This window comes from Chrysemys picta, chromosome 1, assembly GCF_011386835.1.
Source record: "Chrysemys picta bellii isolate R12L10 chromosome 1, ASM1138683v2, whole genome shotgun sequence".
In the NCBI taxonomy this organism is placed as follows: Eukaryota; Metazoa; Chordata; order Testudines; family Emydidae; genus Chrysemys; species Chrysemys picta.
The window spans coordinates 343,226,618-343,243,250 of record NC_088791.1 but is presented as its reverse complement, the minus strand read 5'-3'; the positions used below and the strand labels follow the sequence as shown (position 1 = coordinate 343,243,250).

The 16,633-nt window shown below is 49.5% G+C and overlaps 1 protein-coding gene across 4 annotated transcripts in view; it reads right to left on the bottom strand.

Moving 5' to 3' along the window:
* PLEKHB1 (pleckstrin homology domain containing B1) overlaps positions 1 to 16,633 on the bottom strand; it is a 39,868-nt gene that overhangs the window by 15,310 nt on the left and 7,925 nt on the right. For all 4 annotated transcript variants that reach the window (XM_005308520.5, XM_065581810.1, XM_065581812.1 and 1 more), the window contains exons 4-5: positions 10,943 to 11,045; positions 6,079 to 6,118 (exon numbers count right to left, since the gene is read on the bottom strand). In XM_005308520.5, coding sequence (XP_005308577.1) covers positions 6,079 to 6,118; positions 10,943 to 11,045 — 143 coding nt within the window. The remainder of the gene's footprint in view (positions 1 to 6,078; positions 6,119 to 10,942; positions 11,046 to 16,633) is intronic.

Sequence of the window (16,633 nt, the reverse complement as noted above, 5' to 3'; positions counted from 1 at the left end):
GCCCCCTCAAGGATTGAACTCTCAACCCTGGGTTTAGCAGGCCAATGCTCAAACCACTGAGCTGTCCTTCCCCCTGATAGAGTCTTATATTGACGAGGTGCTACGAGGACTTGGCAAACAGAACAGGTGAACCCGCACATGCGTGGTCAGACCAAGGTAAGACCTGCAAACACAGTTACATGTGGGACAGACAAGACAGTCCATGGCCATTGGAGGCTGGTGCACCCTTGCTTCGCACTATTCACATAAGCTGTAAATGCGCCTCGCTTCCAAGTGGTTAACAGAGATGTGACAAATCTGCTGCCACCTTGTTCTGGTGGGGGCTGTTGCACGTCAGTGCGACGTGCTGTAAGCACCTGAGGGGCTAGAACCAGGGACCATGAAGGCGCTGGGCCACTGTCGCTGATGCCTCCACCAGGTGCTCAAGCTAGGTTTCTGCTGGGGAGCCCCGTGAAGCTAAGCACTGCAGGAAGTACCACCCAGTGGGGACTGAGTGGCACCCTCCTCCCCAGCCCACAGATTGGCCCATGCCAGTCTATAAACTCGGAAGCCATCACAGGGAGATGTTAGAGCAATGATGCAGACTGCCTGCTTGCTTCTGCTCCAGACCTTGCCTTACTGTGACTTCAGTTCCCGACTCCGGTTCATCCCTGACTCCGCTACTTGCCTCCTGCCTGCAACTTGGCGCCTGCTCCTGACTTCCTGCTCTCCTGACCCGGATCATTCCTGACTCTGCTACATGTCTCTTGGTCACTGACTAGCACACGCTCGCCACCCATGGCCAAGCTCTGACACATGCTTTCAAATTTGACTTCAGTGTGTCTTTATTGCGTTTGTACCAGCCACCCTGAGAACGGGTGCCTTTCTTTAGCTGACCATAAAGGGATGGCTTTGGGTAGCCTTGAGTTGGCCGTATGACTGAGATGCTAACGCAGCTGAGCTTTAACGAGCATGCTTTGAATGCAAGACATCCGGTGATGATTAAGGATTTTCATATTGGGAATCTTGTCCCACCATTTGACCCTGCAAACACACCTAAGGCAGCACCTATGGAATTGACAAGTTTCCTAACACAGCAGCCATATGTTGTCCATGTCTCACAACCACACAGAAGCATTGTAAGCACGACTTCCCGACAGATATTTAGCTTAGTGCTCATTTCATCACCCCTATCGTTCCATAGGGGGTGTGACAGCATTGCAAATGCAGTGCTGGTCTTGACTAGACATGGGTGACCTCATCCTCAACTGTGGCATGCTGGCACTACATATGCCCTAGGTAGCCAAACTTCTCCACGGGTTTGGGATTGGTCTTAAACAGGGCAGAGGTGCATCTCCTGGCACATGTTGGCTTCACTCTTCTGTTCTCTTTAGGCTGATTGTTTAGGCCAGGGATCGGCAACCTTTCAGAAGTGGTGTGCCGAGTCTTCATTTATTCACCCTAATTTAAGGTGTCGCGTGCCGGTAATATATTTTAACGTTTTTAGAAGGTCTCTTTCTATAAGTCTATAATATATAACTAAACTATTGTTGTATGTAAAGTAAATAAGGCTTTTAAAATGTTTAAGAAGCTTCATTTAAAATTAAATTAAAATGCAGAGCCCCCCAGACCGGTGGCCAGGACCCGGGCAGTGTGAGTGCCACTGAAAATCAGCTCGCGTGCCGCCTTCGGCACGTGTGCCATAGGTTGCCGACCCCTGGTTTAGGCTCTGCTTTACCACAGTATCGATCTGTCTAGATCATACAACATGTCCAGAGGTCTCCAGGATCCCCCTCTGATACACTGCAGACTCCCACTAACAATATTCACCACATACGCAGCATAGCGTTTTACACCTTCCACATGCTTCACAGACATTAATTCTTTCTCAGAGGGAGCTGTCGTCACCCCCATTTTACAGGAGGGGAAGCTGAACTGCAGAGAGGGGAAAGGACTTGCCCAAGGTCACAGAACTAGTGAGTAGCAGAGGCGGGATTAGATCTCGGGAGTTCCTCCTTAAATCTTTGCAGGATCGAGTCATTATAAGCATCATGGGTGAAATCTTAGCCTTATTGACTTCACCCAGGCTGTCTGTTGCTCTTGGCTCTGTTATGCCCTAGGAGCCAAAGGCTCATTCCTTTTTCATGACTGGTCCTGCTTAGAGCAGGGGGTTGGACTAGATGACCTCTTGAGGTCCCTTCCAACTCTGATATTCTATGATTCTATGATTCTATGATTCATTCGGTCAAAATTCCCATCGAAAGGACCACGGGATTTGGCCCAAGATATTTGGCACTTTTCTTAATATCAGATTATTATTTTGTTGTTTTACTTTGTTATTTTCCTGGGGATAGAAGATAGGCCAATTGTCAGGATCGCGCTAGGTTCCTCTGGGAAGATCAGGACTTAGAGTTGCTTTTGCCAATTCCCTGTGGCTTTCAAAAAACCAAAACAACCCAACAGTGGTCTGGTAAATTTGTTAGCCAGTTCCCTTAACGCTGCATTTCCTCTAGACTCACTCATTCGTATACATTCACATTTCCCAAGGATTCCCTTAGCTACTGATCTTTTTCAAAAAGAATGTGTACAATGGCAGAAAGCAAGAAGAACCCTTGGGAATCTTCTGTGCTCCAAGAAACATGGCTATGGAGCAGCTACAGGAGGCAGGGCTCTCAGGCTCCAGCCATTGTGTTATGAGGGACATCTCCAATTTATTCTCCGGCACAATGAAGATGATCCTCCAGGCCCTCCCATTTCCCTTCTTTGTGATAAATCCAGTTAACAAGCTCATTTGAAGAGGTCAATTCAAAAAGTTACTACTAATTCCACCCCCAATTAGCAGCCTTTCCTCACTGGAGAATCTTGGCTTTATGAATGGCTGTCAGACCAGCAGTGTGACAGCATTTACGCTCTCCCTAGGCTCTTAACAGCACTATTCTCCCCCCAGCAGCGCCAGGCAATGTTATTTGCCAGCGGCACTCGACTCTGTGGGATGCAGACAATACAAACAAGAGATGACTGGAGCCACCAACCTTAAAAAAAACCCTTTCTCTTCATAGAGCTCCCCAAGACTTGTCAGCCAAAGAGACGCTACTTTTGCCTTCCAATTACTCTATCCTGCCGGGGGGGGGGGGGGGGGTGTCTATGGATTTGATCCACTAAGCCAATGTCCTAATGTGTTTCTCTAGCCATCTCCAGAAACTCTTTGCCAGAATAGTAACATCTGTGAGAGGTGGGTGGGGGAAGGGGGGAGTTGGTGTTTTTTTTAAAGACATATCTATGCCAGCCAAAAAGCACAAGTGTAGATGCAGTTATATCAGCATGAATGCTTTATGGCTTATTTTGCTCGGGGAACCAGAATAAGCCATGCTAGCAAGAGCCCTTTTTTGTCAATATAAACTGTGTCTACACTAGGAAGGTTTTTCAGTACAACTATAGCATCTACACTTTAAGTGTAGGTAAGGGCTTAGACTTCTGTTGGACGAGCAGTAGCTACTGTGTGATGGACTATTTTCTTCAATGGTAGAGTCCTCATGAAACTGGAGTGCAATTAGGGTTCCTTTCACTATAATCTTCCCAGCTCAATGGAAAATCCTGCCTTTCTGAGCATGAAATAAGCCAGTCTTCTGTTTCTTTGTTCCATGCAAAAAAAAAAAAAAAACCAACCCCCAAAACCCAAGCATTTTGTGCAATGTTATGGTGGACAAACTAAACAATCCAGCAATAAAACCTTAGTCATAATATCTAGCTCATATATAGTACTTTTCATCATAGATCTCAAAGCACTTTACAAAGGAGGTCAGCATTATCCCCATTTTACAGATGGGAAAACTGAGGCACAGAGCAGTGGAGTGACTTGCCCAGCATTACTCAGCAGGCCAGTGACAGAGCTGGGAATAGAACCCAGATTTCCTGAGTCCAAGTCCAGTGCTCTACCCACTTGGCCCCACTGCTTCTCTTTATGGTCAGATGCTCCACCTTAACTCTGCCCAATTGCACACATTTTTAAAATAAGGTCTCTCTGGACATCCTTTTCTTTTATAAATCAATAATACAAAACTCAAACTGGCACTTTGCATACAGCTTCACATCAAGCCTGATTCTCCTCTCACTTACACCAGTTTTACATCACCGGCTTCAGTGGATTGGCTTCTGCATACCACTGGTGTGAGATCAGTGAGGTCCACAGTCTGTATGCTGGACTTTGTAGGATTTCTGACTTGACTTTTATACAATACTCCACCAACAAACAAGGAAATTAGCAAGGTAAATGCAGTATGGTAGTGGGGATCCCAGCATGGCGGGGAAGGGTGTCTGATCAATCCAGATGGAGATGGGCTAAGGCAAGGAGCAGTGGGGACAGGATAAGATGCATTACCCTGCATCCACTATCTGCGCCAAACCCCCCCTGCAAAACATTTTCTCCAATGGCTGTTGGCAAGGCAGCGAGCAGACCCTTGAAAGCCACCCTGCAGCTCTTAAGGAAACCGGTTGTAGGAGAAGCTTGGGCGCACAGCTTCTCATCCCTGCTCCCATGCCAATAGGAACCACCACGACAGCACACATCTCCCAGCCCCACATAAGCAACCAATAGTCTCCCGCAACCATCCTGAGCAGGAAGTAGCCTTCTGATGAGTGGGATGTAACAGTATTTGAGATGAGAAACAAGCACAGGAGCATCACCACAACACAGAGACAGTCAAGGATTGGACAGAGCAAATGGCGCAAAGGCGACACCTGTGTCTGGCCATGCCCCAAAGGGACACACGGGAGCAGCCATCCACCAGTCCATCACAAGGTGGCTCCAACAAAGAGTCCAACAATCCAACAAAAACCACTGGATTAGAACCCAGTTTAGCCAATCCCCTCTTCCTTGACATATCCCCTGCTCCCCTCAACACCCCCCCCCCCATGATCCTAATTCCTGTCCCTGAACAGGCATCATTTGCCTCATAGCGCCCTCAGTTTATCCAATGCCCTTTTATTCCATATTACACACACACCCCGTTTGGACGAAGAGGCTCCTGGAAGCAAAGCCGCCCGAGGCAAGGCCTGGGATGAACTGCGCTCTGTCCCTGGACAGAACAATTCTCTCATTATCGGTAGGATCCCAGCAGCAGCATTCATTCTGATACAGGCTCCTCTTTGTTGGGCGGCCGGCTGCCAGCCCAGGCCTGGCTCGGTCGCTCCGCCGTGGGTAGAAACAAAAGAATCTTAGACATTCAAGATGGAGGAGGCCCATTGGGTTAGCGAGTCCATCCCCTTGCTGGGGCAGGGCCGCTCCCGACGGTACATTTCCTCGGGCTTTTGTCCAGCTTATTATTTTCATCCCAATCCTCCTGGTTAGAAAACTGTGCATTACACTAAATAACCACTTACATCCATCAGACTAATCCCTTTAGGCAGCTGCAGACTGATGTCCCTATTTAGTCATTGCCTTGCAAAACTCAAGAGGTAGTGTGATCTAGTGGACACAGCACTGCCCTGGCAGTCAGAAGAGACCTGGGTTCTAGTCCTGCCTCAGGCAGTGACCTTGGACAAGTTGCTCCCCCTCCCTGTGACTCACTTCCCCCTCCCACCCTTTGTCTGCCTTGCCTGTTTAGGTAATGAGCTCTTTGGAGCAGGGATTGCCTCTTCCTATGTGACTGCACAATGAGGCTCTGATCTCAGCTGGGGCAAATCACTGGTAATGAGAGTGAGCAAAATGTATTAAGAAGGTCCTGATTCAAGGACCAGTGAAGTCAACTGAAAGACTCTTCATTGCCTTCAATGGGCTTTGGACCAGGACCTCAACCTCGGCTCAAAAATCAACCCCTCGTGGACTCGAATCCTCTCTGTTGCTCTTCTCTGAGCACCATCCAGTTTGTCCGTATCTCTTTAGTACGGAGGTGCCCAAAATGGCCTGCAGTTCTCCAGGTATGGTCATGCCTCTTCCCACACTCTGGGACGAGATGCCTTTGTGCATGTAGCCCTCCCACCACACTCCTCCATCGACTGACTCTATGGGAGGGGGGGAGGGGGAGCGGAGATGGAAGGAGACGGCTCGTTATTTGCAGCCTGTAAGAAGAGCCCTATGAAATGGAAGGAGGAAAGGCTCACCGGGGTGTTTTTCGCCTCCAGCACTGCCATCTTCCAGGCGCTGTAAACAAAATGGGACAACATGTGAGCAAAAACGTGCCTGGAGCAATTTTAAAACCACATCAAGGCAAAGCTCTTCCTTGGTTAATCTCTCAGCGCTGCTCTGCTGTCAGGGAGCTCAGCAAACAACACAGGGACTAGGCCAGCGATTCTCAAATGCGGCCACCGTGGCCGCCTGTGACCACCAGGGGCTTTTCTTGTGGCCACAGCCTCCTGGGCAGTGATTGGGGGGCAAAGCAGCCACCCCTCCCTCTCCCTGTTGCTCCTTGATGTGCAATCTTGATGTTGGTTGCTGGGGCTGCCAGCAGGAGTTCGGCTCTGCCCCTGCCCCCCTCTGGAGACACCTGGGACACAACACTGGAGGAGAAGGCAGTCTGTGAATTCCCCTCTTCCCGGGGGTGGTGGGGCTTGGGCTTCAGCCCTGGGGTGGCAGGCTCTGGCCATGGGGCTTCAGGCTTCGGGGTATGGCCCTGGGGCTTCAAGCTCGTCCTGTGGCCCCATCCCCCAGACTTCAGGCTCTGGCTCCCCGCCGCCTCCCCCACCCCTCATCCCTGCTGCCTATCCATCCACCTCCCCTTCCAGGGCTTAATTTGTCCCCAGGCTTGCGGAGGCTGAGTAAGTCTGCTGTGAAAAGTGATACTTGAACGTTTGTTAATATCACTTTTCACAGCAGCAGACTTACTAGCTAGCTGGGAGGCTGTGAAAAATATTAAACATGCAAATATCACTTTTCACAGCAGCAGACTTACTAGCTAGCAATAAATAAATTGCAATGATTTTGATGTGCATATTTATTTGTTTTTCCCAAAGTTAATTATTTTAGGAAAAATTGTCAGAGCGGCCACCAGTAAGAGTTGGTGGCCGCACTCTGAGACCACCAACAAATTTCTCACCAGAACCCCTGGACTAGGCCCTTCCTTTCATAAAGGGGCCAGGAACCTTTCACATGCCCCTGAAATGAACCAGGAACTGGGAGGAGAACCTGTGCCCCTGGGAATCTCCTAAAATTGAGACCGTTCTGGTTAGTTAGCCATGGAGGTGGCTGTTGGGATCGGAGAGGTTTCAGTTTGGCCCCCCTTCTCCTTTAAAGTGACATTATGGAATTTCCATATTCATTATCCATTGGTGACTGCCAATCTAAACGGCGTCAGTTTCCAAGCCAGGCCTTGTTATCTGACAGTCTCACAAACTCTGCTCAGAGCTGAAAACTCAGCTGGGTTCTTTATGCCTCAAACATCATCACCTGCAATTAATATTCTGCAGCTGGAACCAGGCTGACACAAGAGAGGCAAAACAGACCACAGTTCGCTCTCCCATAGCTGCATCCCTCTGCAGGGCTAAAAGGAGTGAAGACTGGTGTATGCCAATGACACCAGCAGATAAAAGTTAAAGGCAGACAGGAAGCAGAGCTGTGGAAAGTGCCACTTTTACTTAACCACTTCTCTGACCCTATAGCCTCATTTTAAGAACAAAGTCTAATCTCAGCTGTGTATCACAGGGCGTCTCCGTAGATCTGCAGACATGCTACATAGTGGAATTAGATACAGTACTGACCCCTAGACTGCGTGCAGACATAACTACAGGACAGTTCAGTATTCCACCACCAGAATCTGGATTGGTTCTTAGGGCTCCTGCACTGGGATCTGCGCTCACTTTGAGTTACACCTGGGATTAGAGGGGAAAATATGTCCCTAATTAGTGAAAAACACTACAATAAAGGAGATCTGTTTGTATGGAGTAGGTGAATAAGTACAGTGCCAAGTTTGGGTTTTTTTCTTGCCTTGGGAGCCTGATCAATCAAATTCCTTACGGCTAGTTAAATTGGTTAAAGTAATTAATAGCCACCACATCTATCCATGGTACTTATCCGGTCCTCATTACTATAGTATTTGAGACCCTGTCAACTTGGAACGTAGATATCCTCACCACACCCTTGCGGGCTAGGGCGGTGCTATTATCCCTTGTGTACAGACGGGGAACCGAAGAACAATGACTTGTCCAGGATCACATATCAGCCTGTGGTAGAGCAGGAAACTCCCTAGTCCCTGTTTAGCACTATAACCACTGGACAATGCTTCCTCCGCCCAAACACAATGGAATTTGGTCTTATTCAACGCCGCCTTAACCCTAGACAACCAGGAGAAAGTAAGAGCAAGATTCCTTCGATGGGTTCACGGTCAGGAAGCCACCCGGCTCGCTGGAAGTTGTCACAGTGCATGACCCCAGTTTAGTTGGGTGTGCGTGTGTCCCGGTGACTTTAATGCTGTTTGACAGCCTCACTAATCTTTAATTCCCTGTTAGCTCATTCCCTGGGGCAGCATCGTAGCCGGTGGTGCAGTTGCGTCATGTGAGCACAGCATGTCTCTGTTCTGGGGTCTAGCTTCTGATTATGCTCTTTAAAGTTATGAAAGGTTTCAGAGTAGCAGCCGTGTTAGTCTGTATCCGCAAAAAGAAGAACAGGAGGACTTGTGGCACCTTAGAGACTAACAAATTTATTAGAGCATAAGCTTTCGTGGACTACAGCTTATGCATCCGAAGAAGTGGGCTGTAGTCCACGAAAGCTTATGCTCTAATAAATTTGTTAGTCTCTAAGGTGCCACAAGTCCTCCTGTTCTTCTTTAAAGTTATGTAAATCATTTCCCTTTTCACCTGGGAAGAGGGAGGGGGGAAATGCACACACAATGGGCCAGAGACACACCTGGTGTAAATCATTTGAAATCAATTGGGGTGCTTGCACCAGAGATGAATTTGGCCCCAGTGTGTTTCATGTCTATCAGTGACACGAGAAGCACTCTGCTCCTCTGGTGAGGGGCATCAATATAAGAACCCAGATAGCCTGATACAGATGTGGCCCAAGAACGAATCCAATGGTGCACTCCTCACTGTAATTCAAGGCCAGCAATCACCCTTAGCTTGAATGTTTTACACTCTGGGGAGGCAAGTTTGAATTATTATTGTAAAAGGTGCTGGACTGAGGCCAGGGGCACCGGAACGGGCGTGGGAGGTGGGAGGGGAAGAAGGGGAATTGTCAAGGGGCCATGGCGGCCATAAGGGAGAGTGATGGGGGGGGGGACGGGGTGGAGAAGAGCAAGCGGGGGCAGGGTCTTGGGGGGAAAAGGGCAGCACGGGAGGCGGGTCCACATTTCGGGCACTTTTAGGGACCTTCTGCGGCTCCTAATCGATGCCTTCAGTCTGGACCAGCAGTTCCCAAACTTTAACAACTTGTGAACCCCTTTCACTAAAATGTCAAGTCTCGCGAACCCCCTTCTAAAAATGAATATTTCCAGGGATTTTCTCCTTTACCAGAGAATAAATTATAAAAGCAGTGATCTTGGAAATATAACATTTGTTTTTATAACATGCTTATTACACACTATTTATTATTAATTATTATTTATCATTACACTATTTTTATTACATTATGAAAACGGCAACACTCTTCCAAGATCTCACTTTCGTAGCTTGTAACACTTTGAATAAGCCTGTTATAACACAAGGCTCCTATGTTTCATCCAAGAGTATCAGATGTAAAACAGCATGAAAGTATTGAAGAAGCCAACTCGAAGAGTTCCTCCTACACAAGCATTCAGGTCTTGAGCAGTCCAGACAAACAACGGACGTTACAACAAAGCTTAAACTTGTTCTTCATAATAATTTTGAAAACAATACTAGCTGCCTATTTAATTTTAAAAACAGCAAAAAATATCCACCTCCCTTTCCATTTCTGATAAGGAGTTTTGAAGTTTAAATCTCCTCAGTGTGGTAGATCTGCTTGCTTTGATCTGCTTAGCTCTTGGAAGTCCAGGGGCTCCGGGCTGCTGGCCCCGTGCTGCCCGGGTCCCTAGGGACAGCTCTGTCCGCCATTAGGAAATTCCCCCCCCCCCCCCGAGAACCCCCTGTAACCTTTCGCAAACCCCCCAGTTTGGGAACCACTGGTCTGGACTGAGGCCTCCACTCCACAGGGCTGTCAATTACCCAGAACTGCCCTATTGTGGGGCCAGGACTACATGGCCCTGAGGCAGGAGTCCTAGGAAGAGAGCCATGCAGATACCCATGACCGTGCAGCTCCGGGTGTGTGGCTGGGAGGTACCTGTGGGAATTGCTGGGGAGGGGAGGGGTTCCAAGAGGCTGGCTGGCTACATTCTCCTCTCCCCAATTCACTCCACTTCTCCTCCACATCAAACCAGATTCTGTCTGTCACGCTGGACTCGTAGGGTTGCCAGCTAAGGTGACCAGACAGCAAATGTGAAAAATCGGGATGGGGGTGGGGAGTAATAGGAGCCTATATAAGAAAAAGACCCAAAAATCGGGACTGTCCCTATAAAATCAGGACATCTGGTCACCCTATTGCCAACTGTCCATTAGTACAAGGGACGTTATTTTTTCATCTCTGTACAAGCTCAGGAGTTGCTGAATGCTGCAAAAAGCAGCAAGAAATACCTCTGGTGAATGTAGGCGAGTACTGCTTAGTATTATTAATCATAATGATGATGAGAATAATAGTAAAAAATACTACTGGGGTGGAGGGCGGGGGGTGCTTAGCAAACAGTCCCTTAGCAATGTTGCCAGCCCTCTGCTGGAGCATGCTCCTTTCACCATGTTTGTGTTGTACAGCAGCAGGCTCCATGAAAACCGCCTGATCTTGTCCCCCAGGGCCCGAATAGAAACAAACTGTGTCTCCCAGGAGGGGATGTCTCTTGCAACAGTCCAGTGACGTTTATGCCTCTAGCAGGTTTCTGGTCACTGGCCACGAACAAGCATAGAGCACAGCAGAGAAAGGCCTGGTATAAAATGGGGGCATCCTCGCGTCCCGGGAGTTACTTACACCGCGTCGTCCTCACTCTCCGCACACAGGGTCACTTTGGAGCCGTCTCGCAGCACAATCGTCATCAGGCAATCTCGGCTTTTCCCTTCCGGGGGCTGCACGTCTGGAAGGCAAAGCATCAGCACGTCAGAGGAGTCAGGGCAGGGGTGCAGCTAGCAACCTGAAACGTGTGCGCACGCATGCATGCTCGCACACACGCACACACACTCCACCTCCTTCCCCTCAGGATCCGGGCACTCAAGTCCCTAGTCCCAGCCCCACGTAAGGGTCTCCTCCAGCCACACGCCCATGATATCGCCACGCCCCCCTGAACTATAACCTTACTGACCTTGGGGTGTCACACAAGAGCATTGTGCTCAGGGGTTCATTGCCACTCCACTGTGAGCAAGCCTCACCCCTCCCTTTATTCAGGTGGGCATGGGTCTGTCTTGGAGAAGGGAGTGCTCACCCCACCCCCACCCCCCGGGCACGTGGGGCCCTTGTTGGTATCTGAGGGTACGATTTAGTTACGGAGATGAGGGAAGTCAGGGATTCCGCGACGTTACCGGACCTCTGTGACTTTGGCTTCGGCTGTCAGTGGTGGAGCCAGGCCCGTGCGCCCCCTCCCCATGGCTTTGGCAGGGACTGGGGCCGGGGCTGTACCCCCCATGGCAGTGGGGCTGGGCCTGTCAGTCCCCCCCATGGAGATCCTGGTCTCATTCTTCCCCCTCCCTTCTCCCCCCCACCCCCTGTTATTTTTAGTAAAAGTCACGGACGGGTCAGGGCTCCCATGAATTTTTGTCTATTGCCCGTGACCTTTGCGTGACTTTTACTAAAAATAACCGTGACAAAATCCTAACCTTACTTGACACCAGACCAGCAGAGCCACCATGGGACTGGCAGCAAGCCCCACCCCCATGCCTCTGCCAGGCAGATATTGGGGGGCAGGGGCTGCTAGAGCAGGAGGCTTCAGAGATAACACGTCACAGGGATGACTGAGGCAATTTGCCCCTCTCAGATCTATTGACTGAGGCTCTCTACAGACTCAGGCAGATGTCACCTGATCACTTACACACAGGTCTTGTTTTCAATGTTTTCTTTGCAACCATGGGAGCTACAAACAAAACCACTCTCATTTTAAAGGTGCCTGGAGATTCTAACCACGTCATCCTGGGAGGTCAGGACCCTGGGGCCTAGGCATGTCCATACAGGGCCCCTATGCCTTCATCCAGCCCTGCCATCATCTCCCCCCCCAAGGCAGCCCTGCCATCTCACGCATGGTGATGGTGGAGTCAGTGATGCAGCAGGGAATATCTAGCGATGGGTGAGCAATCTAAGAGAGCCTGCCAGTAATGGCATCACAATGGCAGACCCTAGTAGTTAGGCTAATATGACAGGATGGACACCTAACCCAGAAAGAAACCCAGCCCTTCTGGACAGAGCCAGTCAGCTAGCCCTTCCCATCCCACTCATTAATAATAATAATAAATAATAAGTAATAAACAATAATAATAATGACTTTCACTCATTGATCTCAAAACACTTTATACAGCAGGGTCAGTATCATAATCCTCATTTTACAGATGGGGAAACTGAGGCACAGAGCGGGAAAGTGACTTGCCCAAGGTCACTAAGCAGGTGAGTTTCCTGGCCACGCTGCCTCCCAGCAAATGACACGGGAGACACAATTCATTCTCCCACACAGGCTGCCGAAGAGCCCTCTGGGGAAACGAGGCTGGCGGTCCTAGTCCAGAATCTGGTGGGCAGGACAGACCATAGCACGAGCCACTCACACAACTTCTGCCCTCTCCAGCAGAGAGAAGCCAAGGGCTGTCCGATCAGGGCTGAGCCAGATCAGCAGGGGGCACCTGGGGGAAGCTCGGGCTGCCGTCTTTGGGGCTGTCAAGCTGGCACCTTGGCATGTCCCAGCATGTGTTTCCATCGGCTCAGGTACTGCCCAGATGGCGCGGGACCAGAACTGCTGCAGCACTCCCAGATGCAGGATGGGCCTGAACTTCAGAGCCAGGCCTGAGCTCTCCCAGCTCCCCGGGTCAGTGGTTCTCAACCTATTTACCATTGTGGGCCACATTCAATACTACCTGTATGGCCCTGAGGATGTCACATGGGCTGGAGCTGTATGTGCTGATTGGGCCGCAAGAGGCCCACGGGCCACAGGTTGAGAACCACCTTCCTGGCAGTTCTGCCTAAGAGGCCCCTCCCTCAGGATGGGAGTGAACATTACCTGGCTTCACAAGGCACGGCCACTAGGGGAGCTTCCCTTCGCCTCCCCTTGTCCTCCAGAGAGGCCCTGGGAACCGGGGAGACCTGCCAACTAGGGAAACAACACAGACAGAGGCATCCTCTGCGTATGCACGCTGCTCTCCAACCCTGATTCCAGAGCCCCGGTAGCACAGCTATGCTGGGGGTGAGCAGGCAGGCTGGGAAGCTCCAAGTGACAGCGGCCGCTCCCCAGAACAAAGGATAATAGCAGCACTGCGAGGAGGCGTTCCGCTGCCGAGGGAGGAGCAGCTCCTTGTGCTGGTGGTCAGGTGCAGAGCGCTGGGAGTGCTGGTCTCAGAGCATCATCTCCAGTCTGGAGGTGACTACTCGGAGTGGACTAACCCAAGAGGAGAGAGTTCCCCACGCATATTCCCGTGGAGCTGCACTTCCCCATGAGGTCGGCTGCAACCTACTACCCAGCAGGTTAAACCTGGGACTCCTGATTGCTGCAGACGAGCCTACCCCAGCCCAGGAGGGGTGGAAGCCGCTCGGCCATGTGACCTCCTCCTCGGAAGGCAGAGGGCAAACAAAAAGAGTGAGGAAGAGCGTTAATGCGAAGTCAGATGGTCTGGCGATGGCAGGGCAGGGCACTGCTGCAGGAGGAAGCTTGCAACAAGCAGCCAGCAAGGTCTGTCACACTCTGCTGGAGACATTGACCCTCGTTTGCTCCTTTACTGATACTCTGCCCTAGGGTTAAGTCAGCTTTGGGGCTGGCTGCCAGCCCTGGAGAGTGAGTCCTCTAGTTACACGCAGCTGCCTTCCAACAGTCCCTGAACCATGGCGTCTCCTTGAGCTGAAGAGCCCAGCGACAACTGAGGCATAGGCTAAGTGACTTGCCAGAGAAGTCTGGACTGTGAACCTAATCGCCAGGGCCGGCTCCAGGGTTTTGGCCGCCCCAAGCAGCCAAAAAAAAAAAACCGCGATCGCAATCATGATCTGCGGCGGCAATTTGGCGGGAGGTCTTTTGCTCCCAGCGGGAGTGAGGGACCGTCCGCCGAATTGCCGCCGAATACCTGGATGTGCTGCCCCTCTCCGGAGCGGCCGCCCCAAGCACCTGCTTGCCAGGCTGGTGCCTGGAGCCGGCCCTGCTAATCGCCAGAGTTCCCAGTCCAGTGCCTTAACCACAAGGCCACCATCCTTCCCCCACTACAACAGGTTATACCAGGGAACAGGCAAGAGCTGGGAACGGGTAGAGACCCAGCCCAGTTTGGGTGCCACTGTCATACCAGAGATAATCTCTTGAATGAGGGAGTGGTTCCATAGCCTATCCACTCCTTCCTTGCTAAAGGAAGAGCAAAGCAGCCCTGTGATGTGGACACCTGCCCCACTAAGCACATCAGCTCCAGTTTACACTGGCTAGCAAAAAGCTTTCACTCGCTAACAGCCTGGGACAGGTTTGAACCAGGAAACGAGAGTTGCAAGGCTTTCTATCATACCCTACATTACACCAGTTCCCTGAGCCATTCCTAAGGGAGTCTGATGTTACACTATTTACAGTTACAGACCCCTTGAAATACAGCACTGTTTTGAAAGAAGCGACCGCAGAACACAGTTTGCCTTTCTGTAGCATCTTTCATTTCAGGCTCTCAAAGCAAACTTGCATACATCAATGAATTAAATCTCACCACCCCTGTGTGGGGCAGAGACAACATCATCATCATGTTGTTACAGATGGGGAACTGAGGCACAGAGAAAGTGACTTGCCCAAGGTCACGTAGGAAGCCTGTGGCAGTGTCACGGCTAAAACCCAGACACCTAGCCATCCTCCTAGTTCATCATCATCAAGGCAAATTCCAAAGGGACTTGGCCTCCTTGCTGAGCAAGCACCACCCGGATTGATCTCTTGCTGGGTCCTTAAAATGATCTGGATGGATGTTCAGCCTGTGTCTGTTACTGGCAATCTTATCACATCACTGAAGCTGTTGGCCCACGTGATCGCTGACCACACAGCAGCATTCCTTAGGAAATGTGCTTCTTAATTCATTGGTCTTCCTGCTAGTTGCATGCCCACAACGGGAGTTGAACGCAAGCAAGTGATGGATTAATTGGGCTCCAGGGATGCTGAGACCCAGTCCCCTGCTCTAGTCACTGGAGGATGAATGGCAAAGAAGCCAACAACAATCCCAGATAAAGTATAGAGATAGAGCGTGGTTCAGGCAAACAGCAGCACAAAGGGAAGACTTGCAGAAGGTTAGTTTGTTGGGCCCCTTCTCCTCAGGTTTATGATGTATGGAATGTAGGTGCAGCTGGGGACAAAACTGCACAGATAAGAAGTGGCAGCCGTCTTAGCTCCAAGGCTCCTTGAGAATACCATGAGCCCAGAGGAAGACAAATATCACCAATTGTGACTGTCTGTTGTATCCAATGACAATGTCAGACTCACAGCATTACCTGTGTTCTCTCGTGGCCATATAGTCCAACCTCCGAGGAGCAAGGCTGTGAACAAATGTCACGCAGGAATACATCGTCTCCCACTGATGACTTGGCATGACCAAAAACAAGTAGTTTGAATAACCCAAGCACTTAAAAAACAAGGAACTGAACAATTAAGGAGACATCTCTAATCCTACACTGCCCCATATAATATAAACATTTTTTTAAAAGCATTTAATCTCAACACAATAACCTTAACTCTGACCTGTGGAATGTTGGGAAATTTTGTTTTAGGTTGTTTGAGGGGTCTTTTTTTACATTATTTTTGCTATCTTTAACACTCCAAAATCAAATTTTAAATAAAGGATTATTGTTAATTGGACAATATCGGTTAATACTTTAACAACCAGCAGTTTTTGGATAAACTGTTTATTCCTGCCATTTCTTGCTCTGTTTGTAGTTTGTTGGGAAAAGTGTATAACACTCATTTAGGATAATATTGGCGGATATGTAGAGGATGTGTATTTTTGGAATTTTGTAAATCTATCAGTTAATGGCCAGAACTGATTGTGGAATTTGGAAGGGCAATAGCAAACCATTATGAGCAAGGAGATGAGAAATTGGGGAGGAGGAGGAGGAGGAGTAAAAATTTCCACTTTTTGGTGACGTGTTATCCATACCTGGTTTGATATATTTTCATCAAACTTGGCAGAAACCTCAGACTAAATCTGGCAATTTTCAGGCCAAACTGATTTGCCAAGCCAAAAAGTGATACAAGATCTAAAACTGGGCTTTAAAATAGAATCTACCAACAACCTGACCTATGGAAAGGAAAGAAAACCTCTTGCCTCTCCATAATCAAGCACTTTGAGATCCTCAGCGAGAGGGCTCTATAGAAATGCCATGTTGTTATTGCGATTAGAAGCACAAGAAAGGAGCTTTGTGCCATAGGAATTTCCTTTGTTCCAACTGCCTGAGGGATAATGCAACTTGCTGACTCAATACAGTACCATGTATTGAGTCACCAGAACAACAACAAAATGCAAACCAAGGAAGAGA